Source organism: Fusarium oxysporum, chromosome 1, assembly GCF_000149955.1.
Source record: "Fusarium oxysporum f. sp. lycopersici 4287 chromosome 1, whole genome shotgun sequence".
Taxonomy (NCBI): Eukaryota; Fungi; Ascomycota; class Sordariomycetes; order Hypocreales; family Nectriaceae; genus Fusarium; species Fusarium oxysporum.
This window is the reverse complement of record NC_030986.1, coordinates 1,807,873-1,831,856: the sequence shown is the minus strand read 5'-3', so window position 1 is coordinate 1,831,856 and position 23,984 is coordinate 1,807,873. Positions and strand designations below refer to the sequence as shown.

The following is a 23,984-nucleotide window of genomic DNA, read 5'->3' as shown; positions in this document are numbered from 1 at the left end:
ACGACTAAATACTCGCTCAGAACCCCACTTTGTCGGCCGTAAAAAGACCTGCCTGGAGGCTTGATTTTCAGGATACTTTTTGGTGGCAGGATGGAGAGCCTGGCCTTGACGAGCGTATTAACCAGCCTCTAGGTCCTGGGTACCACGATCAAGGGACACCGCCACCTGTCCTGCAGCTCATTGCTTCTAGCCCAAGTTTCCGGGGTGCTGCCTTTGATCTTTTGGAGCTGTTGAGTGCCAGCGGTCAACTTTCGATGTCCCGGGAAGAGGAACAGACGACACATCCCTCGCTTTTTCGCGTGAAGCAACTCTTGCGCGAAATCATATTTTACGATACCTCTCAGCCAAGTCAGTCACTACGGAGCGAGGGCACCTATCTTCCGCGCACGCCTGTCGATCGTCGCCCGTCTACCGAGCGCAATGTTTCCTTGAGGGAGTGCACACGACGGTACTTGATCTCTTTGGATTTCGCAACTTCTATTTTGCCTACTATGGGCCTAAGGCAATGGCTAGGGGTTTTCATTTCGATCTGCATCTTTAGTGCTGTTAACACCATATTGGTTGACATTGCCTTGTCGTTTCAGGGAAGCGATCCATCGCAGGCCAGCACAACACCCACGGAACGACCTGACCAAGTCATTCGAAGTGTCTACCAAGCTTTGGTCTCTCTATTCGCCGCTTCAAATGATCCTTTATCTAATGTGTCTGAGCTCGAAGACCCCATTGCCCGTAACGTTGCAAGAATCATCCGTCGGGATCAGTGGCCACCACGGCATTTATTCTCGAGCTTTGATTTTCTCATGAATCTCGGTATGGGGGAAATCCCTAATTCTGGTTTCAACGGCTTTGTTTTACCCAGAAGGCAATCGTTAGATTTAAGGGGCTCAAGGGGTTTCCCCACAGCACAACTAGAGAGTACGACAAGACAGCATTACCTGAAGTCTACGCCATCCCTTAGTTCAGCAGGTCCATCGTCACAATACATACCTTCTGGATCGCGGTCGGATTTTCCTTTACTTGGTCAGTTCTCAGTGCCAGGTGATGTTGGAGGACGCACCCGCAGACATACGATAGGTGACGATGTGTCACCACGCCTAGAATCCCGGCGACTTTCGGGTGAACCAATCTCCCCGTCAAGGCTAAAACCACCTTCTCGCCGAACTTCTTTGCGCCGCGTGTACTGCGACAAGTGTAATGAGCATCCAGATGGCTTCCGTGGTGACCACGAGTTACGCCGCCATATAGATGCCAAACATTCGGCCACGGTCAAGCGATGGGTTTGCAAAGAACCCAAGAACCAAATGCCTTCTGCCCCTCAACCAGTGATTCCATTGTCAAGATGCAAAGCATGCCTGGCACAAAAGCGCTATGGCGCATATTATAACGCTGCTGCACACCTCCGCCGCGCACACTTCCGACCTCATCGAGTGGGTAAAGCTAGTGGTGACTGGCCATCCATGAGCATTTTGAAGGACTGGATGCGAGAAGTGCGCCAATCGGTTGATGTTCCAGAAGAACATATCTCCAGCGGTGAAGACGACATGGATGAGTATCCAACACCCGCTGACTACAGAGATCCGATACCGCAACAAGTCCCCGCGATTCCCGATGCATTACCAGCAGTTTCTGCCTTAGGTCCATTACTTTCGTCGAGTTCTATCGAGCCATCAATACCGATCGAACGAGCAAGTCCGTCTCGAAGGCCTACTGAAAATCGCACCAGGTGCCCTCATCCGGATTGTGGTCGTGAGTTTCGTGACCTGGCCTCTCACATGCTTACACACCAAGAAGAGCGGCCTGAAAAATGCCCTATTGTAACATGCGAATACCACACGAAAGGATTCGCGCGCAAGTACGACAAGAACCGCCACGCTCTTACTCATTATCGTGGAACGATGGTGTGCCCATTCTGTCCTGGTGTTGGCAGCCCCTTCGAAAAAGTCTTCACTCGTGCTGATGTCTTCAAACGGCACCTAACTGCTGCCCATCAAGTTGACCAGACAGGCCATAGCAGCGGCCACCGGCTACCAGGGGGCGATGATCCTGTAGGCACGAAAGCAAGGTGCTCCATATGCAAGAACGGGTTTGGTACTGCGCAAGACTTCTATGAACATCTAGATGACTGTGTGCTTGGCGTAATTGTGCCAACTACAAATACATCAAGTCAGCCAACCCGGCTGCAAGGATCTCCCCAATAACATTTGACCGCAAAATGGGCTGTATAATTGACAGGACTACTACGATGTCCGATGAAAACTGAACGAACGAGACGGCTGGGATTATATTGAACGATAGGGGCAGTGAAGCGATTCTTTATTCTTCATTCTTCATCTACTACTTCTTTTTCCGCTCTCCCTTCTTCCCTTTTGTTATTTTTAGCATCATTAAGAGTATGTGCCTGGTGCACCGCAGGAATAAGTTTCGATTCTAGATACCACCAAGAGTTACGGCGGCATTGGTCGCATTTTTGTTTTATTATCAGCATATCCTTTGATCAGGCATTATATTTTTATATTTATATTATAGTCTAGCACGCAACTTGGAGTTGCAACTGGCCCATTATCGTTACATCACTTGTATGTCACCAAACCTCTGATCATTGGCCGGACCAGAACGAGATACGAGATACGTATTGTGAAAAGCCGAAGTCTGATATATGATTCATCCAAGCCCCCCCCCCCCCCTTTTAAACATACATCATAATAATACCTCCCACACATATCAAAACTGACATACGCGAACTTTTAAATTCCGAAACCAGGAATTACTAACTAATGATATATTAAACCCAGACGCCAAGCTCATGCTGTAAACCGCTCACTGCTACATGTTAAAATGTGTGTAATGCAGTGATTCGCTACGAATACGACCATGCTTGGACATGATCACTTCGAATTAGAATCATCAGACGGCACAGCCGTCTTCTCGTTAATTGGGTCAACCATGAGAGACTCGTCGCGACGACCAATGTGCTTGGGGCTAGAGCGCTTGAAGAATTCGTGAATCTCAGGCGAGAACTCGCCGTCATTGGGCATAGCACCTTCAGTCTCTTTAGGACCGCGGCTGGCCTGGACAAGCTCCCATTCGGTACGCATATCCTGGACCTTGGCCCGCCAGTCAGCCTCGGGGTCGTAACTCTTACCGAGACCTCGGAAGCGCTCCCAGAGAGACAAATGAGTAGGGTTGACAGCAACACCGTGGTACTCACTCTCCTTGCCATCCCGAATATAGTACCAGCGGCGCTCCTGCTCCTTAAGATCAAGACCAGTAGTATCGGGAAGAAAGATCCATGTCAGAAGCATGCCAGCGAGACCAAACCATGGGACGACGTAGAATTTAGTCTGGTCATCAATGTAGTTGTAGAGAACGGAAGCGAGAAGAGCGCCGGATTTGCCGATACAGGCGGAGAAGCCGTGGGCAGTAGCACGGATGGGCGTGGGGAATACCTCACCAGCCACGAGGAAGGTGACCGAGTTGGGACCGAATTGGTTGAAGAAGGACGATATGAAGTACATGGCCTGGAAAGAATGGATTCCCGCAGGACTGGTGTAGTAGTCGAACTTGAAGGCGGGAATAATGAACATCAGGAAGCACATGAAGAAGCCCACTTGCTGCATCATCTTCCGGCCGTACATCTTGTTGTCGATGAGAAGAGATGCGAGATAGTAGCCAGCCAGGGAGACGGTGATATTGACAAGGTTCCAGGTCCAAGTGGTGAAGATAGACTTGCTGTCAGGAGAGATGACCTTGATGAATTGACCCTGGAAAAGCTTGTTGCCGTAGAAGAAGACATCGTTGCAGAACCAAGTACCAGCAGTAGCAAAGAGACGTCCACCGAAGTTGGTAAAGCAGTGGCGAAGAGCGTTCACGTCATAGCCGGTGACGTTAGAGCGCTTCTTTGCCTCAGCGAGCTGCTTACCAGCGCTGCGCATGCGGTAAGTACGATAGTAGAGGAGCCAGAGCGTACCGATGGCAGGGAATGCAAAAGACAGTCGGAAAGTATACTGGGCAGCCGACTTGCTGTAGGGGGGCGAACTCTTGCCGTTGTTGAAGATGGCGAGCAGAACAATGAGAATGACCTGGTTCACGAACTGGCCCCAGCCCTGCATGAGGAAAGCCGTGGTGACACGGCGACCACGATGCAGACGATCTTCACGAGTCGAGATCCTTCCACCAGAAGAAACACCTTCAAGAGAAGAAGTTGCTGTAATGGGGTACTCGCCACCAACACCGAAACCGTAAAAGAAGAGAGACCAGGCATAACAGATAACCCAGCCTTGAAGGGTAAGGCCCCATGAGGCAGTGAGCATGAGCAGACCGACAAACATGATGGCAGCATCCTGAATGAGGCCCCATCGGCGACCGACCCAATCTCCCATAACCTACGAGCAGTCAGTACAATCCACCATATACAATAATAAAAGGGGCAGAAAGAACTTACACCAACAACAGCCTGGCCAACCATGATACCGATGATTTCAAGGTATGTCACGGAGGCAATCCAATTATGAGAGCAGGTAGTGGGTTCCTTGCCCCAACAATCAGGCCAAACGGCTTTGAAGAGAGGCTCAAGGTTGCCAATGGAGAAAAGGACATAACCTTCCAGACCAAGACCGGCGCCAGGAATGACAGCATGGCGGAAATACCACGAGAAAGGTGATAGAGGATCCTCCTTAAACATAGACCAAGCAGTCTTGGCCTCCTCCTTGGCAGCATCGTTGTCTACCTTTGAAACGAACCGATAACGCTGAGCCAGTGGCAGATCAGCCCAGTAGACACCGTCCTCAGTGTAGGAGTCGTCTGGGCGGGTTACATGGCTGAAGATGCGACGCTCATCAGCAGTAGCATAGGCGATAGGCTCATCTGAGATGTGCTCAGAATCGCTGTCTGGAGGACCGTGCGGGACAGGGATCTCGCCTGGGATTGTAGACTCATGATGATGGTGCCTATGAACCATTTTGAGAGAAGGCGGTTGGAGCCTCGGGTTGAGATCCAAGTGTGATGGTGATCAAATGAAGTGCTTAATTTAAGGGGATCCGATAATTGTGCACGGGGTTTGTTGTTATGAGGAGGCAGGAATAACTAGATGGAAGAAGATGTATATTCCATGCGCAAAGCGGAAATGCTAACCACCAAGGGAGGGAAAAAGTTTTATACTGGAGGCAAAGAAGAAGTGCCGAAGGCCCGAGTTAGATGGGTCGGGGACAATTGAGGAATTCAAGACTTGGAATTGCCTTGTCTTGGCTCTGGAGAGAAACGGGAACCCAACGGCTTTCAAGGCGCGAGGAAGGGCAGTATTTGAACTACATCACGACCGAGATAGACAGCAACAAGAGCTCGGATACTCAAGACGAGTGTGACGGGCATCTTGAAGAAGCACCAGCCAGTAAGAAGACGTAAATTAACCTCGTGGGAGAACGTGTGGACGAAAGTCGATCTCTGGGGTCAAATTCGGAGGGTGTGCAGCAGAGGATAGCTCCCGTGTCCCGTTCCTTGACCGAAAGCAACTGTCGCCGCCTCGTCTTTGCCTCAGGGACCAGAGCTTGAGCTTTGCGGCAATGTACCGACGTATGTGTGCGTGGGCGTGAGAGGGAGATGGAGCTGTCGAAACAGAGAGAAAAAGCGGGCTGTAGGTTTAGCTCTAGAACTATGTAAGAAACACCAGGGGTGGGTGACATGGCATTGGGTGGGCAATGCATGATGAGATCCGCCGGTTGGGTCATGATGGGATGGGATGGAGCCCCCCATGTCCTCTGGTATCCTTATCCATCAGAAGCCGAGAGATCCAGGCCAGATCCTGAGCCACGGACAGCCGATTTTTATAAGATGCATGTTATTGGCGTTTGAAAGCGCACAATGCGGCGCGACAGCAGGGGATTGGGCATTGTCAATCACAATCAAGGCGTGATAAAAGTCCAAAGTCATTGATGACGATGACTAGAAGCAATGACGTCGTTGTGTACTTAGACTATGGATGAGGCTCACACAAATCGAGGCTTGGGGAGGAGCACGTTTTCAACACCGAAGCGTAACAGGCTGGAGGCTGGAACAAGAGGATCCAATTCGGAGAAGGAAGAACTTGGGGTTCGCTCATTATCTTGAGAGGGCAGCCACGCACGCGAGCAAAAGCGCGCAAGAGACAGGCAGAGACGTTGGCTCAATTCGCAAAACACCAGGAGCGACCCGGATAAAACGGCATCTACGAGACCCGCCTGACTTGTTTCGGCCGACGCCGTTGGCAGGGAACGAGGCCGATCTCTGCTGGAAAAACTCGCATCATGGCATTGAAGAGTTGAGAGTCAGGGTCTTGACCCTCTAAAATGGAAAATTCAATGGATCCTCTTGACTTGCTTCAGCCATTGAGCTTCTGTTGTTTCGAGGCGCTTTGAATGCTCGCGTTCCGCACCACTCATTTTACGGCCCGTTTTCTTACTTGACTTGTCTGTGCCTTTTTGATTCAAAACCCTTTCTGTTGCCTCCCACCTTTTTTTTTTTTTTCTTTTACCTTTCGGTGTCCTATTTCAGACACCGGAAGATAGTTTAATTCATGCCTATCACTACATATCACGGATATACGGCCTCCTCGTTGCCCTTTTGTCGTTTGCTTCCCTTTGATACCTGTCGACCGATGCCAAGCCTTTCCTTTTCTGCTATTTCCATTTCCCGCCTCGGCGCTGTCGGGAGCCGCAGCTGCGCGTCTCGGCATTGGTGCTCTAGGCCTAAATAGGGTAGATTCAGGAAAAGTTCGCTGCATGAAAAACTGGAGAGAAGGTACAAAAGTACATCTGGTGGGTCCTCTTTTGACGACATCCACCTAATGCGGAAAGAGGTCGTGTGAGGTCGTTGTGGTGGGATCGACGGGTCCCTCTCGCCAGCCTACATGCCTCGGTCAGTGCAACCTTCCCACACACACACACTCATGGACCAAGAAAAGACCCTTTGCCCAACTCAATTCACATGCTGGATCATGCTCTTACCCATGGTGTCTAATCTTGTTGCTTTAAGGGTAAAAGCTTAACAAAAGCTTAATTTTCTGCGTCGATACCAAATTACGTCCTGACTTAACTACTAACATAAACCTGCGTGCGAGGCTCCGTGGCAGGCTACAATGTCTGCTCATGGTCTAGAATAGCCGGCAAAAAGACAAATACCTCCATCGCTGCTAATCAGACCCCGCTTCCACTCCGTAGCCTGTAATCTTTTACGTACTGCATCTGTCTAGTCACTCCCTCAGCTCATCTTGACAACCTTCGCATAACAGGCAACCCGCGACGAGATGCACTAATAAAAAGTCAGACACCAACTAGTCCAAAATCTTATACCGAGAACTTCTTGTCTGCATCTAGAAACTTGTCGCGTGTGTAACATTTCTCTTTTTCTAGTTACTTCCTTGTATCGGTATCACTGTCAAACCAGTGGCCATCGAGTGATGGCTTATTACAAACACGCAGGTCATCCATTACTGATGATGCAGCACTTACAATAACTAACAAAAATTGGTGACAGACAAGTGTCCCAGATGCCTACCTACCTCGTGCAAGCAACTCGAACATCTTATCCACCCTCCTGCTGTATACCCCCTCTCAACTTCTCCAACCCTCCCCCATTCTGTAATAACCATAACACATATGCATACTGAGTTGGTGGATAACGCTCCCACAATCCCCTCCACAATGAAACTATCTGACGGTTTTTCTGCTGGGATTTGCTTGATTGTCATTTGTTGTCGAAGCTGCCTCGACGGAATATTCACTCATGACTACCGACCCTGGGCTATGATCAATCCCTCTCTCTCTTCACATTTCCTTTGCTTTTGCTTTGACCGGACCTACCACTGTGGGTGAAGATGAAATCTTCATACACTATGATTATCTTTCCTCTTCGTTAATTCTGTTCCAGCTCCTTTAGTCTTGCTGGCATGATACGTTTTTACGAATTGCAACTTAATAAACCACGCCATGGGTACAGGAAGTCGGCATTGCATGCGCAGTATACTAATCTGAAACACTCGCCGTGGTATGCTGGGCTTGGAACAGTACGTGTGCGTTTAATCCAATCAAGCTAACAAGTGAATGTAGAAACAATTGAGTACCTAGTTATGATCAAATCCACAGTGATGGCCTTTATATCTGCTATATTGCTTAAACACCGCTCCAGACATTCACAGACACCACCTCTTTTATATTTGTAGCCGGGGCCGAAGTGTCCATGCCTCAGTAGCTGCGTCCTGATTTTTTCTTGTTGTTTTTATCCCCGTCAATTTATATGGCCCGCTTCTCATCTCTGCATAGCTCCCATCCCCAAGAAACACATGACAACTATGGCGAACTTAAGGGAAGCTCCAGTTCCTATATTGTGGGAAACCCTGGAGCATCTCACACAGATCAGTCTGTTCGCCTGCAACCCCCTCCTCCTGGTCGCCGGGCTATCCACTTGCATACGAAGCCTTCATCCTCAGTCCAAGTCGACTCACTTGTCATCGCTCAAACGCCACGCTGCATTTCATAGATACAAAGGAAATTCCAACTTGAAGATACTGAACGAAACATGCACAACATCTTCGTGGACCATGTCTACCCAGTAGCTCACTTCATGCACCGAGCCTGTATGGGAATTTTTATTTCCCAATTGGCCGTGGTGTCGCTTCCTCATCATCACCACCATCGCCGTCTCCTTTGACAACTGTCAAAGGCCGAGGTGTGGCGTCTACGCTGTCTGTTCCATCCTTGTCCGCCTTGGGCGTGACACCTTCACCCTTCAGTCCTGCATCAGGAGGAGTACGTGCAGTAGCTTCCGCAACCACTTCACCATCCAGAACTCCAGTTTCCATCTCCTTTGAAGGCGTGGTCACGACTTGCGTCACAGCTTCAGGCGTGCTTTCTGAGCCCACCGTCAAGCTATCGTGACTGTTGGCCCGCATCATTTCGATGCCGAGCTTCGAGCTGGGCAGACCGGCTTTGCTCAGTATCTGCTGGCTATTGCGGCCGTGGTGCTTTTCTCGACCACTTCCCAGTTCCTCGTCTTCATCATCAGCTGATTCGGTGCCCTCCAAAGTTCTCTGTTCAGGGCCTTCTCGTTTCCCTCTCAGCTTATCGTTGCCTCGTGTGCGGTGTTCCATATGAGCCGGCGCGGATTGCTGAGCCACGAGAGGAGGAACTCCCTTTCTTGGGGGTTCAGAGGCATCGTTGTTGTCTGTGATGTTCAAGCCACCTTCGTCCCATTCGTTTGTTGGCTTGCGACTAACAACAACCGGCAACTCATCAGTCGTCACAGATTCCGAATCACCAAAGAGTGATGATGTAATCGAGTCCTCACGGCTCGACATCATTGCATTTCCCAGTCGACTCGCAAAGATGGACGAGCCTGATGTCGGACTGTCTTCAAGTCGCGAGTTGGCTTTGCGGATTCCCATGGGAATCGGGCGTGGCATGCTTGATGATTGACCTGGTGACTCGGGCCGCCACTGACACAATCCGCGCAGAACTTCAGTAAGTTTTGACGAACTGATGGGCTTCTCGATTAACGAATCAAAGTAGTGTGGAGCTTGAAGCTCTTTGAGGTAAGCTGTAATGGCCACAATCGGCGTGTGAGAATTGGCATTCTTGGTCTCCCGAATCATTCGTGCCACATCAGCTCCATTGATTTGAGGAAGCTGATACTCGAGGAAAATGACGTCAAACTTGATTTCGCTCATCGAATATCGAACAGCTTCAGATCCATTTGGTACGGATATAGTACGGCATCTCAGCTTTTCAAGCAACTTCTCCATGACCATGCGAGATACCGGGTGATCTTCACAAATCAGCACATCAAGAGGCCGGAAAGTAGGGCCTCCATCAAAGGCAATCTGTGAGAGCCGCCTTGAGCTCTGTCTGCGCCTCTGTACTCGGAGAAGAGCATTATGCTTCTCGCCTTCGTTATCTGATGAGGATGGTGACATGTCAAAGACCTGGCTTCTCCGATTTCGATGATGGTGCATTATGTCAGAAGCAACGGGACTGCCGTCCTGAGATTGAGAGCCCACAGTAAGTGATCTCGAACGTCCGGCAGATGAATTGCTAGACTGTCGTGGTGTTGATATAGTTTTTTGGGGGGACAGTGACAAAGGAGGTGGCGCTGCACTGCGACTCTGGACTGGAGACGATGCTGCGACCGTTGTGGCGGCCTTTTGCAGGCTTGGGGGCACCTTGGGTATCTCGAATGCCGAGCTTGGCTGCAGAGATGCGGCAGTTGATTGGTGAGATAGGCTGGAAGAGTTACTTGATGCCTTTCGTCGTCCATCGGCACCTTGACCAGCGACAAATGAAACCAACAACGGTGATGAGGGTTGGGAGGCTCGGTTGGGAGACGCACTTGTATGACCAAATCCAGACGGCGATTGTGCTCGATTTGTCGCCTTGGCGTTAGAGATAGTTCTGGAAACAGGGTTTGATAGGACAGGGCTGCCTTCGAGCGACGGCCCTGGTGATATAACATTGCTGGATGCCCCGGGACTAACGGATGTTCCTTTACTTTGCGTGGCTAGCGCCTCGGCTCGCAACTTTTGGATCACGTCCTTGTTGGCCTTCTCCAACACAGGTAGGTTCTTGAATGAAAATGAGCCGAAGTCATCCATCGCCACCGGCTCGCTCAGACGTCTCGATTTCAAATCGCGGACATGTGGGGGAATATGCAGTGGCATCAATTTTCGGTTTATAGAGTTGACCTGAGACCGGACCCGCGAAAGCGCATCGTGTGGCCGTTCGGCGTACTCAGAACCAGCTGCGGAGGACTGAGGAGACGCCTGATCTTCCATCTCCTCCGCAAAAGACTGCAACACTGCCCCTCTGGCGTCGAAGTATTCTGTATCCTCGGGATTCTCAGGCTGTGGGACAAATTGAGCTTCGTCCTCCAAAAGCGTTTCCCAATTGACATCCTGGAACCAAGGGTGATGGCGAATCTCTTCACCACCAGAGGCGAACTTATCATCGCGATTGGAGCCTAGGCGCTGGTGAGGCTCCATGCACAGCAGCTTATTGATCAAATCTTTTGCCTCTTCGGAAATGGGCTCACATTCATTCTCGTCAGGCCACTGAATCTTCCTTGCTAAGATATTCTCAAAAACCTCTTCGGCCTCACCGGCATGAAACGGTGGGATACCATAGAGGAATTCAAACAAAATACAACCGACCGACCACCAATCGCTGGTTTCATCTTGTTTGTCACCCTTTATAGTTTCGGGGGCGAGGTAGTCAGGTGTTCCCACGAAACGTCTATTTGTATCCTCAGGGTTGAAAAGCGCCATTGGAGGTGGCATCATGTTGGAGAGTGGTAGAGAGTTCCTGGCATGGCTATCCATGCTCATTCTCGAACCAACACTCATGGGTAGATCGGGTGAGCCTTGCGCAACTGCCTCCTCATCTAGCGGTGACCTGACGCTGTTGGATTGGGATGCTATCTCTGCGTCATGCAAGGAAAAGTTGGTGACCATACGGGCAAGTGTCTCACTACCACCACTGTCACTTCGGTGTGTGCCTGATACTCGACGGGGCTCTTGGCCTAGACTGAAATAAGAAGGTTGTGCCAAGCTTCCAACTTCGGGTGTCATCTGAGGCGTCTGGCCAGGAGAATGGGTATGTCCGTGTAGATCAAGTGACGCTGATCTTGACGAAGCAATAGAGGCAGATCGGGCAAAGGGCCCTTGTTTGAGCAGGTCTGGCGTTCCATCAGAGTTTTCACTATTCAATGCTCGCTTTTGCCGGCCGACCAATCCCAAGCGAGACAAGCCAAAATCTGTAAGCTTAAGGTGGCCTTTCTGGTCAATAAGGAGATTGTCTGGCTTCAAATCACGATGAATAATGCCTCGGCTGTGAAGATGCTCAACCCCAAGGACAACCTCACCAAGATACTTCTTCACCCATTCTTCAGGGAGACCACCCAGAACTTTGATTAGCGAAGCACAATCCCCACCATTCAAATACTCCATCACCAGATATAGATAGTCTTTGCTCGAAAAAGTCCAGTAAAGCTTGGCAACAAAGTCGCTTTCCCCCTGCCACATCATAATAGCTCGTTCCGCTTTGACGTTGCCGACTTGGTTCTTGGCGACCATGTCAGCTTTCTTGAGTACTTTGATTGCGAAGTACTCTCCTGTAGACTTCTTCTTTGATAAATACACACTACCAAAAGCCCCCTTGCTGATAGGTTTGATAATCTCAAAATCTTTGATGGATGGCTGGGTTGGGCGAGGTTGTGGGGGTGCTTGATTTGCACCTAGGCGAGGCGATGGCGGAGGCTTCATGACGAAATCAGAAATGGCTGCTGAAGATTGCCTCCGGTGATGTCTGTGACTGTGTGTGGCAGGTGAACTAAAGTCACTGCCCGGAAGCATAGGTGACGCCTCTGGAGACACGACACCTTCTTGGGACATCGGAAATCCCCTTGCTTTGATGCGTAAGGGCGAAGACGGCTGTCCCGGTCTCGAGGGTGATTCCTGCCGGTGAGGGGAAGAAGTGCCAGGTAAAATCAGACTCCTTCGGTGTCGCCTTCTCGTGCTCGCGGCGCGACGGAGGTCTCCAAATTCAGATATGGGTGATTCGGTCCTTGGTGCATTACGAGATGCCACTGATGACGATCGAAAGCTGCCCTCGCTATCAAGAAAGTCGCCTTCTAGGTAGACCGAGTCTCTACGAGTGTCTCGTGCCTGAACCCCAAGGCTACTCTGCCCGCCGAAGTGCGATCTGGGCGTAGGACACTCTTTAGGACTGCTGGATCTAGTAGAGGCCACAAAGGATGTTGGTCTTGATCGATCTTTGTTTTCAGACAGGTTCATTTGGCGTAGGGCAGTGGCTAGCGCAGATGGGCTGTTCAGGGGCTCCGTGAAGCTTTCGCTGCCTCGCTGCAGAAGATGCTGAGGCTCAGAGACAAGGGGTTCTGGAGGTATATCGTCGTCTTCTCCAGTACCTTCATCACATGTGTCACATTGTTCGTACTCGGAGTTGAGCCGTTCTTCTTCTGTCGAGTCGGTCAATTCGCCGTTGGCTATGCGAGCTGCCTTCCTCAGGGCCTCGTCGATACAATCTTGGACAAGGCAAGCAAGCTCGATACGAATACGTTCAGCATACTCGATAATTTTCCTGTGACGAAAGACAGCGTCGACCTTGTTCCTAGCAACCTTCTCCGTATCAGCGCACAACAGAGCCAATCCTTGTTCCTGCTCCAGAGTATTGGTGCTTGGTGATTGCCATTGCAGAACCTGTGATATTCGTGATTCGGATTGTGGGGATTGCGTTCTAAAATCGCCGCTTTGTTGGGTTGAGGACTCCTTTATCGCAGGTGTGCTAATCTCAATAGCGGTATCGCAAAGATCCATGAGCAGCTCGACAATTCGAGCCTGAGGTCGTCGAATAGCGAACGAGCGTGCCCTAGTATGCCCAAGTCCTCCAGAACGTTCCCTCGATCGAGGCAATGAGCTACCAGGTGACGACTGGGTTGATGGCGGCGGCCCAATTGGCAAACCTTTGTATTCGGCGACCGGGACAGGCGTCTGATCACCAGCAAGTGACCTACTCTTGCGGGCCTCCAATGCGTCGAGCACCTTGACAATCGAATGCCGATGCTCAGTCAGGCTTTCCTGTGCCATTTGAACATCCATCTCGGCCCGATGTTCTTGCAAACACAAATCGGTGTGTTTCTCAAACCACCATCGAGGGATCTGGCGTTCGCAAATGCGGCAGAGGACCGGTGGCGGAGGCTCTTGTTGTTCGGGGTCATCAAGCCCGCTCTCAGCAAGTTGAGTCAGATAGCTCGCCAGAACTTCAGCACCTGAGCCTAACGAGTCCACGATTACGTTGGGAAGGTCGATCTTGATTTCTCGTGGAGCTATCCAGGGGCGAATCATCCACATTGTCTAGACGAGATCAGTATTGCACAGAAAGCCAACATCGACGAATCTTACATGGCTCTCTCCACCCGAGACACTGTCGTATACCATAATGCCTTGGGCTTCAAGGTCCACAGCATGTGACTGCTCGTTCTCGGGGTCATTTTCGAGGTCGTCGACAGGTAAAAGCTTCGAGAGGGGTCCAAGATTAACAGCAAATCGGACTCGGTGGCTCCGAGAATCATCTTTCTTCATGGATTCGACAACTTCAGTGAACACATTCTTGTTGTCGCTAACTATCAGGTCGGAGATAGGCAGGCCATTGACTGTCTCGAACTGGGTGCCTACAACATCAGTCCACGAGGGACTGACCCATTTAATTGTTCCATCGAGATTGAGGTCCACAATGGTATTGAGAGTCTGTTCAGCAGCTTCTCGGAGCTCCTCGCGCTCTTCCCGGATGTCCTGGCTCAAAGACCTCTCCATAGCAGTTGTTTGTTGTGCCCTTAGAGAGGCAACTGCCGGGGGTGCCAGGGTGGCGCCGGACGGGGAGTCCATCTTATCTCAAAAGCGACTGACGTGCAAACCAGAAATAGATAGTGCAATCGATGTTTCGCAGGTATCGTCGACCGTGGGATTTTGGGCCAGGGCCCGACGTCAGGATAGCTGGCAGCTCCAGCAGAAGCACAAGTGGGGAGACTCGGGGTCTGGCAAGGGCGCCAGAACTACAGACCCGCGAGACTCGGAGACATGACTGAGGGTCGACAGCGAGGGTTCTCGGGCTGACGCTATACAAGTTCTAAGCATGAACCAGAAAATAAGGTCGAGATCGAATTATCCTAACGCCTGGAAGTCAAAGGGTGACTTTGTCTAAGCGTGCGAGCGCCTTAGGTGTAGCCGAGAACGGGGCCAACCGTGATCGTGACCGTGGGTACCTGCTCGAACAAGACGAGGTGAGGTAGAAAGAAGTCGACTCGAATTGACAGCACAATCGATAGATCTGGTTTTGAAGTTGTCTGGTCTATTCAGTCCTCGGGAGCTTGCTTAATACTGCAGAACGGGGGTTAAGAATCGCCGTTAAGCCTCGAAGGGGAAGAAAGACAAAGTTTGGCCTAGGTGAGCCATGGCTCCTTGGGCCATCGTGAAAGCGCGTTCCTCTCATGATACAATAAGCGGGGGAATGCGCTGCTGGACCAATCACCACCCACCATCTCCCGGGAATCAAGCTCCTAGCCCTGCAAAGCTACAACATCTTGCGGGTATGGGTTTTTTTTCACTGCGCTTCACTGAGGGTCCTGATGCAAGCTATGGCCTCCACCCATGATGTTCCACTGGGCAGTGGGTGCCCGGCGCCCGCTTTCCAATCAATGGCTTTGCGATCCTTTGCTTCTTGAACCCTGTTGATATCAACTGAATGCCCCCAATTTCATATGGATTTTTTATTCGCTATGCTCGCCAAACCGGAAATATGTAATACCAGGTAGTTACTCAAGTGATTTCCAATGACATTGACACCTATTGAAGTATTTCTGTCCATCAGAAGGATGACGGTGTACTGTGGGGTGGGTGTTTGGTTTGTTTGGCGTTCTACTATCACCAGCCTTTGTTAGGTCGGGCATTGTTTCATGCAATCCTAGGCCCGTCCCTGGAGGTCCCCCCCTCCATTTTCTTCCAGCAACGAAAGTTTTTTGTCACATTGATAAAAGGGTGCAGTCGATGGGATGGACAGACTAGAGAGACTGAAAGGGGGGAAACATTGAGATTCCTTCCTCCAGGTATCACACGAAAGGCAAGACATTGGACTGTTCGTGTCGATCGAGATTCCATCCCCAAACTATCCTTCCATAAATCCATTTGAGAGCCGAAGAGGGACTTCGTGTGCCATCAGAGGGTAAAATATGGAAAAAGTCTCTTTCATCAGGTGCCTCTTTTGAGCTGCAGCACGAACATCGCAGAGCGTAAAACTGATGATCTCCGCCTCCTGTGGCAGCATCACAAATCTTGTCCACCAATCGACAGCCCAATGGCGTTCGGTTTGCTGCTGTCTTACCCGGAGGCGCAGACGCGGCCGTCGGTGCAGATGCAGATGCAGGTGTCGACGGAGGTAGATCTAAAGTAAGCATCCTGTGCCCCAGATGACGGGTTGCAAAGGGTTATCATTAAACAGGCCACTGGCCAACAACGGGCGTCGCGGAAACGGACCGGACATTTTGAAGCAGAAGCAAGTCCAGAGGCAACATTTCGTCAAGCCGCAATTACTATGTCCCCCTCATGAGCCTTTCCCACATCTCCTTGCGATCGTTCCTGCGCTGTGTTAAATTATTAGCTAAACCACTACCTTATAGCTTCGCTTTTAGGGTTGCAGTATCGAGCCTGTGATTTCATAGTAGCGGCATGGCAACCCATAATCCAAGGTTGATAATGTTTTCTCCTCATACCGCGTGCGACTGATTGTTGTCTTGATTAATTCTATAGTAGCTTTCCCTGCCTGCGCTCGAGGAATTGCATGCTCGCTTCCTCGATTAGTGTTACAATGAGTTAGGAGGGTTGCAAGTGTAGGTTAGCTGCGCAGATACAGTGGCTTTGTCACAATTACATCGACAAGGACTATGAATATGGGCATAGTGATGGAGAGTGCATGATCAATATGTTGATGCACCCAGTGACTACTCATGCTGCTATTGTGGGATGTTCGCATATTTTCTATATGTTTCGTGGGCCATGTTATTATTGCTCACCGCTGCCTCTTCTTTTCACACGGGCTGACCTCATCTCTTCTGCGTCGCCGAATGATCAACTCCACGTTCAACTGGGGCAATCAAGACTTACTTGGACGAGTGTCTCTGGTTCACCATAGAAATGAGCTGATGCTGGTGCTATTTCCCCTCCCACCCCAAGATTTTAGCTGCAATACTGGTCACCATCTTCTTATGTCATGTTACCCATTTGGTGACCCTGAGTGTTTGCACAAGCCTCCAGCTTCACCCCCTGACCAAAATAGATGCGTAACCATGACCAATAACACCACTTATTTAATGCTTGAGCATCCAACATTCAACGGCTGCAAAGTCACATTTCATGCACCCACTTCAACTGCCGGTATTTTTGCCAGTGATTCGTCTTTCAAGTGTCTTTTGAGAGCATCGAGCTAGAATTCGGGGAATCGAGGAATATGAAGCCACATGCAACTGTTACCTTCAAGGCACATTGAGTAACTGTTTGTTTGAAGTCGGTGAATTGGCACTTTCTTGCATCCAGTCATATGTATGGGTAGTGACTTTATCGTGTGTGTCCAGTATGTAATGTCTATCTCACAAGGATGACGAGGAACGGATGAATTCCCTGCAAAGAACTACAGGATTTCGAAGCTGGTGAAATAGTGTGAAGCCAGAGTGCTCAGCATTCGTTTTCCTTGCCTTCTGGTTGTTGAAAGTCAAGACCTCGTTGTCTTATTCCTCGGAAAGACCTTCCTTTCCCAAAGACTCATAGGTCTCTCAAATCCGATGAAAACTTTGAGAAACCAAGCACTTGTACGCTGCATGGCGATTACCTACCATCTCTCAGCACATTCACTGGTCTGATCACTACTTCAACTGAGGTCGGTGAAGTTTGTAAACATCTATTATCATTTATTCGTGTAATTATTGAGACTCTGTATTGGATTCAGGCTAGTATTGATACTTCCTAAATTGTATATGAAATATGGTGTCGTGTTTACTACGTTGCTTTGATCTGTCAGATATTGACAGGGTTTACACAGAATTAACTGCCCATGAGCAAGTAACTCTCGAGTGATCTTAGATTATATCCTATAACCACTCATTGACGTTATCGTAGTGAATAGTGATAGAAGATGGAGCGCCTGTCTTGTTAGTGGATTTGTAAGACGATACAACCTAAATCACTTCAAGATGAGCGCCTCAGACCCATGGTCAAGCTTGATCGGGGCTGTCGACCCTGCCTTGTTATTGCCAGTATCATCTCTTACATCCCCCCATCAGAATAGTAACGTCTGGACTTGTTTCTGGCAAGTGATCAAGAATGCTACCGATCAATGCTGGGTTGTTTACCTAACGACATCCCTATCGTTATTTCAAACGCTGCGAGAAACTGTATCTACCTCCTTATTGCCCTTATTTGTTTCTGGAAGATAGTGATGTGTCTAACAGTACGGAGTAGATGGATTATTATGGCTTTTCAAAGGATCAATGATAGTACACCACTGGATAATTGCGAATCAAAGTTAAACTGACAGCGGATGCGAAAGCCCGTCCGTTCGCGGCCATGGGGTACCGAGTGCGGGGCAACGCCAATTCACAAGAATGGGACGGAAATCTATGCCTCCACTGTCAATCAGACTCCCGGCCTCTCAAACCGGACGCTTCTATGCCGCTTCAGAAGCCTAAACTAGTCCCAAAGCTCCTAGTGACGCTCTCTCTCTCTTTCTAATACCTTGTTGATGATACGAAGTATTAATTAACATTCCTCGCCGTTAGCTCCTTATTAACCCAAGGTAAGGGACCTAACCATCCCAATGTCGAAAGAACCTGCCTTTGAAGTGTAGTCGTCAATGCTGACACCGAACATCGCAGCCTGAGGTACTTCAGCTTACCTCCCTTACAAAGATGTCTTTGACTGGTTGGAACCTTCCAACTTAGTCGGTTACCTAAGGTAAGGTGCATCACCGTAAAAGGTACATTGAGTTTGTACCCAGGTTGAAATCATGGGATGCTGCACAACTGCCTGGACCCAATGCAGTGATGCAGTGGGTGATTCAGTGGCGCCGACTCACACGGGACTCTGACTAATACGTTAACGACTTCTCCGGTTCTAGAATTGCGCACGATCATCAATCTGACCAAGCAATAAACCTCTTTGCTCAAGTATCTCAAATCACTATGTGGCACTAATGTGGTGTGTATTTATCGCCTCTCACTGATCAAATTCCTGTGAATTACAAAAAGGCATACAACCTGATAGTCGGGTACCGGCATTATACGCAACTGGGGCGTCTCTGATCCCCAACGGTTAATGATACAGGAGCAGAGCACAGCCACGACAGTCCTTTCTACAAACAACAGTTTTATTCTGGCGATTCTGTGTCCAACCTCATCTGCTTCATAGTTCTTGGGGTCCAGGTGATTAACGCCCGACACTACTCATAGGCGGCCAGTATGGCTGCCTTCAATGCCAATCTTGCTGGCGCAACAGAGCGTTCCTTCTCTTCGTCACTCTCGCCGGATCGAGTTGTCGCCAGCTCAGAGGATGACAATACTGCGGCCTCCGCCCTCGATCCCGATTTTTACAAGAGTCTTACCGATAAGAGGACGACGCGCGGTAAGCATTTCAGACATGACTCCGTTGCCGTGTTGCTACTCACGGGACTGATTGATGCTTTAGACGGAAATCCGCCCAAGAAGCGAGGGCCCAAGCCCAACAGCAAGCCTGCATTGACCAGGCGTCAAGAGTTGAATCGTCAGGCACAGAGGTAATGTTGTGCAAGCTTGACGAATGCCTGTATCTGACATGTGTCCTTTGTCAGAACACATCGCGAAAGAAAGGAGCTCTACATCAAGGCACTGGAAGATGAAGTTCTTCGCCTTAAAGAAGTCTTCAGCAACGTTTCATTGGATAGGGAGAGATTGGCCGATGAGAACAAACGGCTGCGAGACACTTTGGCACAGGCTGGGCTTCAACATAGCAGCCCGCATGTAGCAGGCAGCGCGACGAGTCGTGGTCCCGACTCGGCCAATACAAGTTCTCCGCCCTTGACCTCGCGATCGACAGCGCCATCGGTTGGCTCACCAATGAACCTACCTGTGGCCGTCAATCAAGGTTCCACGGCAGGCCAACCACACGGCATGCCTCAGCCGCTTTATCGTGGAAACCCTGAGCTGGAACAGGCGGGCATTGACTTCGTTCTAACGTACGATAACTCCTACTCGAACAATCCCCAGTGATCCCCCTGTGTGATATGACGCGAGTTGCATTGCGCCATGGGTGAGCTTTGGCAGGACATATTGATGGTTAGATCAGCTAACAGACTACGGATACATATAGTCTCGAGAGGCCGTGCATGACGCATATTCAGTTCATGGTTGAGAGAGCATCTGAGCCTGAAGGCGAACCCTGTGGGCATGCACTTATGGCATCGTGCCCACCAGATCCGGCTCCAGAAACAAGGCCAGGTTTGCCCTTCGGGAAAACTCATATTCCATTGGATGGCGATACGAACCAGAAGACATGGGAAGTTCCAAAGGCAGACCTTGCCACTTTACTGGATCTAAGTAAGAGTATCGACCTCGATGGTGAGGTAACTCCTATCATGTCATGGGGTATGCTCATGTCACACCCAAGGGCAAATGAGTTGGAGGCGGTTGACTTCCGAAAGCTGAGTGAAGAGCTCGTTCGAAAAGTTAGATGCTATGGGTAAGTTTTCCGCGATGTTACGCCAGCATATACTGACTTGGTCAAGCTTTGGTGCTGTGATGGAGGAGTTTGAGGTGCGAGATGCTATCGACAATGTGTTCAGCGGCAAGGACACGATGATGGGTGAATAGGAGTTTGTTTTGTGTTTTTCGAGTTTGCAGCTGTTGTTTGGATGTTCCTACTTGCTGTGATGTTTTGACATCGTAACTATGAGCATATCTCCAGTACATCTCCCTAACAATTGTGGCTGTTATAAGTTACGAAATCCGTTAGAATCACATCTGTTCCGATCTCTCCTGTGACCCTCTTATTTGCAAACAACAAGAGGAGCATAATACCGTCCAGGGAGCGCAACATCACAAGTCAACTTTGACCTATATTCGTTCAAAACGATCTGCCTTATATTGACATATTAATTGAAGTTTACAGCTTTACCCTATGCCTGATAAATGTGGCTGAGTGGCTGAGGCACACAATCAGCACCGCGGGGCTTGAGTACCTGTTTTTTTTCAAGCCCCACTCCACCCCACCACAAATTCGTCGTGGATGTCCAAATTCTAGCATCGCTTGTGAACCGAAAGATTGATTGACGCATCCCCCGCTTCCGAAGCCAACACCGAGCTTCTTTGATTTCGTCTATCGCGCACCCGAAAGCGCAAGGAAATCATCGATACTGTTCTTCCCAAAATGGCGGACTCTCTCGACTACGTCAAGATCTGCGAAAGCTGCCCCGCCGGTGACGGTTGGGGTCCTGCAGTCACCACAGAGACCACCCTCAACGGCGTACCATATGCGCCTTTCTCTAAGGGTGACAAGCTGGGACGCATGGCCGACTGGACTGCCGAGGGCAAGGATAGAGAGAGAGGTGGACGGGCACAGTACAACAGGAATTTCCGAGGTAGGTCATATCGTGTTGTCGTGTTGTTCTATTCTCCGTCGAGATCACACTCGTCTTGAATGAGCTCTTGGCTGACCGCAATCACTCCTGTAGACCAACAAGTCTATGGCTCTAGCCACGCCATCACCTTTAATGCCCCTCCCGCCGAGGACGAATCAACATTCTCAGTCGTTAGTAACGTCCGAGACTCGACAAAGTCAAGATACGGCCGCGGGGCCGTCTTCACTCGTGGCCGTGGCCAACGTGGAGGTCAGGCCGGTGCCCGTGGCGGACGAACCCAGCTTCAGAGAGGCGGCGCCGGTGCCGCTGGCCGACAGGGCTACGACCGAGGTGGCCGATCCAATGCTGGTCGTGGCGGTCGCCGCTTTGGCTGGAAGGATTATGACAAGCCTGCTCGTAACCGAGACGCCAGTATCAATGTCAAGGCCGAGTGGAAGCTTCTTGAGGAGATCGACTTCAACCGCTTGGCTAAGCTAAATCTCGACACCGACGAAGGCGAGGATATTGATGACTACGGTTTCCTCTACCACTATGACCGCTCTTACGACAAGCAGCCTGTCAAGGGCGCCGAGAAGAAGCTTACACCAATCGACCGTGCTGCCTACAACGTAACCACGTCATCCGATCCCGTAATTCAAGAGCTTGCCGAGAAGGACGAGGCAACTATCTTCGCCACAGACAGCATTTTGTCCATGCTCATGTGCTCTCCTCGATCCGTTTACCCCTGGGACATTGTCATCTCTCGACAGGGTAACAAGATCTTCTTGGACAAGCGTGATAATGCCGCTCTTGATATGGTGACAGTCAATGAGAATGCCGCCGATGCTCCTCTCGATGCTGCCGATGGTAGTAAGGACACCATCAACCAACCCAATGCCCTCGCCGAAGAGGCCACCTACATCAACCATAACTTCACTAACCAGGTCGTCATCGAGAGCGAGTCGTCAAAGGTCACTATGGCTCACGGCAACCCCTTCTACAACTCCTCCGAGGATACCGACCCTCCTGCCAGCAAGGCCTACAAGTACCGACGCTTCGACCTTTCCCTCAACGAGGAGGAGCCTGTCCACCTTGTCGTCCGAACAGAGGTTGACGCCGTTCAGAGGAACGCCATCAGCGGCGAGGACCAGCACGTCAGCATCCATGCTCTCAACGAGTTTGACAGCAAGGCTCAAGGCAGTGGTGGCGCTCTTGACTGGCGAAGCAAGCTTGTTACCCAGCGTGGTGCTGTTGTTGCTACCGAGATGAAGAACAACAGTTGCAAGCTAGCCCGCTGGACAGTGCAGAGCATCCTTGCCAGCGCAGACGTGATGAAGCTTGGGTAAGTTTGCTAATTTACTGATACCTGAATGTTTTGCTAATCGATTTGCAGTTTTGTTTCCCGTCTTACCCCCCGCTCCAATGACAAGCATGTCGTATTGGGCGTTATTGGCTGGAAGCCCCGCGATTTCGCTAACCAGATGAACCTGTCTCTCTCCAACGGTTGGGGTATTGTTCGCACTATCGCCGACATGTGTCTCAGCAGCGAGAGCCAAGATGCCAAGTTTGTCCTCGTTAAGGACCCGAACAAGTCTATCCTCCGTCTGTACGAGGTGCCTGCTGGCAGCTTCGACGATGATGAGGAGGAGGAGATTGAGGAGCCCCAGGGCGAGGAGGAGCAGTAAATCAGAGAGAACTGGACACGGCCATGTCACGTTGTGCATATTCGGTAGTTTCATGATGGAGGGGAGGGCCACGGGATAAAAGGCATGAGATTTGCAGGGAGTCCCATGCTCTAATGATTTGAAGCAGTGGATGCAATCTCTATCAGGTTCTGGAAGGCCATTTTTGTATTTGACTGCGGTTGCAGTCTGGAACGAAAAGAACACGTGATTTTACTCGACATTTTGTTGTGCCTTTGTGGGTTTTGTGACCTTGAATGAGATTTGTTGGCGCGAAGAACTCACAATTGATCGACTTATATATTAACAGTGTACCCAATAAATATTGCAACGGCGGTTACTATGCTGCAGTTTGAAGAATCGACTTCAACATTTCCTTACCTTCCTGGGCCTCGTTTCACAGCAACATTTTTAAATCGTCACTAATTGGTTGCCAGGATAGGAGAAACATATCTGCAAAAAATGTTCACCAAGATGCAAGCAATACCAGATATCTCGGGACTTCTGTTGATTCATCAAACAGAGACCACTGGTAATTGGAAGTGGCTTAGAGGCCCAAGCGAATAAAAGTACAACTGCCAGCACAGAACCTCAGTGGCCCGTTCTCGGTAAGGACGGCACGGGCAACCCGAGAGCAGTGCTAACTGTGGTATATTTTACGCGTCTTAGGAGGCAAAGGTTTCGTAATGATGGTAGCCATCTACAATTGATGATAGACTGGTTTAGGTTACCGGGGGATGGCGTTTGGAGAGAAACCGGCGGGTTGTGGCTGAAGAAGAAGTTCGTGACACATCTGTTCTTGGCTGAAAATGACATCAGTTGATCAATCTGAATCTCGAGATGCTCGACCTCCAGTATAGATTCATGGTAACCTAGGGGGGGGGGGCAAGAAAACTTGAGACATCTAGCCTAAGTGACAAAAGGACTCAGGTCAATTCAACTTAGAATCGGTGTAGATTTAGTGGACCATAGACTGAGTATTTTTGGCACCTTGCCCCAAGGTCAGACGTTTTCTTACTCCCCAAGAGTAACGTCTCGTTCATGCCGCACTACCGATCAGACAGACCTTAGGGTGACGGGGACCCTCCCCAAAGCAGGCATTACGAGCCTCTAATTGGTTGATCAAGCTTCTTCC

At 50.0% G+C, this 23,984-nt stretch overlaps 7 protein-coding genes across 17 annotated transcripts; 4 read left to right on the top strand and 3 right to left on the bottom strand.

Annotated features, from left to right (window-relative positions):
• Positions 1 to 254: 254 nt before the first annotated feature.
• FOXG_17795 (uncharacterized protein) lies at positions 255 to 2,198 on the top strand (the record flags this gene model as incomplete). The annotated part of the gene is made up of 1 exon (XM_018397780.1): positions 255 to 2,198. The coding sequence occupies one exon, from the start codon at positions 255 to 257 to the stop codon at positions 2,196 to 2,198; it is 1,944 nt and encodes a 647-aa protein (XP_018231669.1).
• FOXG_00075 (uncharacterized protein) lies at positions 378 to 5,663 on the bottom strand. The gene is made up of 2 exons (XM_018376150.1): positions 4,442 to 5,663; positions 378 to 4,382 (listed from the first exon to the last, which is right to left on the bottom strand). The coding sequence occupies exons 1-2, from the start codon at positions 4,955 to 4,957 to the stop codon at positions 2,886 to 2,888; spliced, it is 2,013 nt and encodes a 670-aa protein (XP_018231668.1). The 5' UTR covers positions 4,958 to 5,663; the 3' UTR covers positions 378 to 2,885.
• FOXG_17794 (uncharacterized protein) lies at positions 5,654 to 7,027 on the top strand. Its single transcript, XM_018397779.1, has one exon. It carries the CDS (start codon positions 5,975 to 5,977, stop codon positions 6,317 to 6,319), a length of 345 nt encoding a protein of 114 aa, XP_018231667.1. The 5' UTR covers positions 5,654 to 5,974; the 3' UTR covers positions 6,320 to 7,027.
• Positions 7,028 to 7,343: 316 nt separating this feature from the next.
• FOXG_00074 (AGC protein kinase) lies at positions 7,344 to 15,019 on the bottom strand. Its single transcript, XM_018376149.1, has 2 exons — positions 13,937 to 15,019; positions 7,344 to 13,888 (listed from the first exon to the last, which is right to left on the bottom strand). Exons 1-2 carry the CDS (start codon positions 14,417 to 14,419, stop codon positions 8,618 to 8,620), a joined length of 5,754 nt encoding a protein of 1,917 aa, XP_018231666.1. The 5' UTR covers positions 14,420 to 15,019; the 3' UTR covers positions 7,344 to 8,617.
• A 178-nt stretch (positions 15,020 to 15,197) lies between these two features.
• On the bottom strand, positions 15,198 to 16,547 carry FOXG_17793 (uncharacterized protein). Its single transcript, XM_018397778.1, has 2 exons — positions 16,235 to 16,547; positions 15,198 to 16,170 (listed from the first exon to the last, which is right to left on the bottom strand). Exon 2 carries the CDS (start codon positions 15,982 to 15,984, stop codon positions 15,640 to 15,642), a length of 345 nt encoding a protein of 114 aa, XP_018231665.1. The 5' UTR covers positions 15,985 to 16,170; positions 16,235 to 16,547; the 3' UTR covers positions 15,198 to 15,639.
• Positions 16,548 to 18,324: 1,777 nt separating this feature from the next.
• On the top strand, positions 18,325 to 20,725 carry FOXG_00073 (uncharacterized protein). 10 transcript variants are annotated; one of them, XM_018376143.1, is made up of 7 exons: positions 18,325 to 18,374; positions 18,454 to 18,532; positions 18,696 to 19,198; positions 19,262 to 19,349; positions 19,404 to 19,787; positions 19,922 to 20,290; positions 20,337 to 20,725. In XM_018376143.1, exons 3-7 carry the CDS (start codon positions 19,036 to 19,038, stop codon positions 20,419 to 20,421), a joined length of 1,089 nt encoding a protein of 362 aa, XP_018231659.1. In that variant the 5' UTR covers positions 18,325 to 18,374; positions 18,454 to 18,532; positions 18,696 to 19,035; the 3' UTR covers positions 20,422 to 20,725. The 10 variants fall into 10 exon arrangements, with proteins under 10 accessions (XP_018231659.1, XP_018231664.1, XP_018231657.1 ...); XM_018376148.1 differs by having other exon boundaries at positions 18,331 to 18,374; positions 19,922 to 20,725; XM_018376141.1 differs by having other exon boundaries at positions 18,331 to 18,374; positions 18,454 to 19,198.
• A 78-nt stretch (positions 20,726 to 20,803) lies between these two features.
• On the top strand, positions 20,804 to 23,430 carry FOXG_00072 (eukaryotic translation initiation factor 3 subunit D). Of its 2 annotated transcripts, XM_018376137.1 has the most exons (3): positions 20,804 to 21,188; positions 21,282 to 22,509; positions 22,561 to 23,430. In XM_018376137.1, the coding sequence occupies exons 1-3, from the start codon at positions 20,978 to 20,980 to the stop codon at positions 22,850 to 22,852; spliced, it is 1,731 nt and encodes a 576-aa protein (XP_018231653.1). In that variant the 5' UTR covers positions 20,804 to 20,977; the 3' UTR covers positions 22,853 to 23,430. The 2 variants fall into 2 exon arrangements, with proteins under 2 accessions (XP_018231653.1, XP_018231654.1); XM_018376138.1 differs by having other exon boundaries at positions 20,804 to 22,509.
• The last annotated feature ends 554 nt before the right edge of the window (positions 23,431 to 23,984 follow it).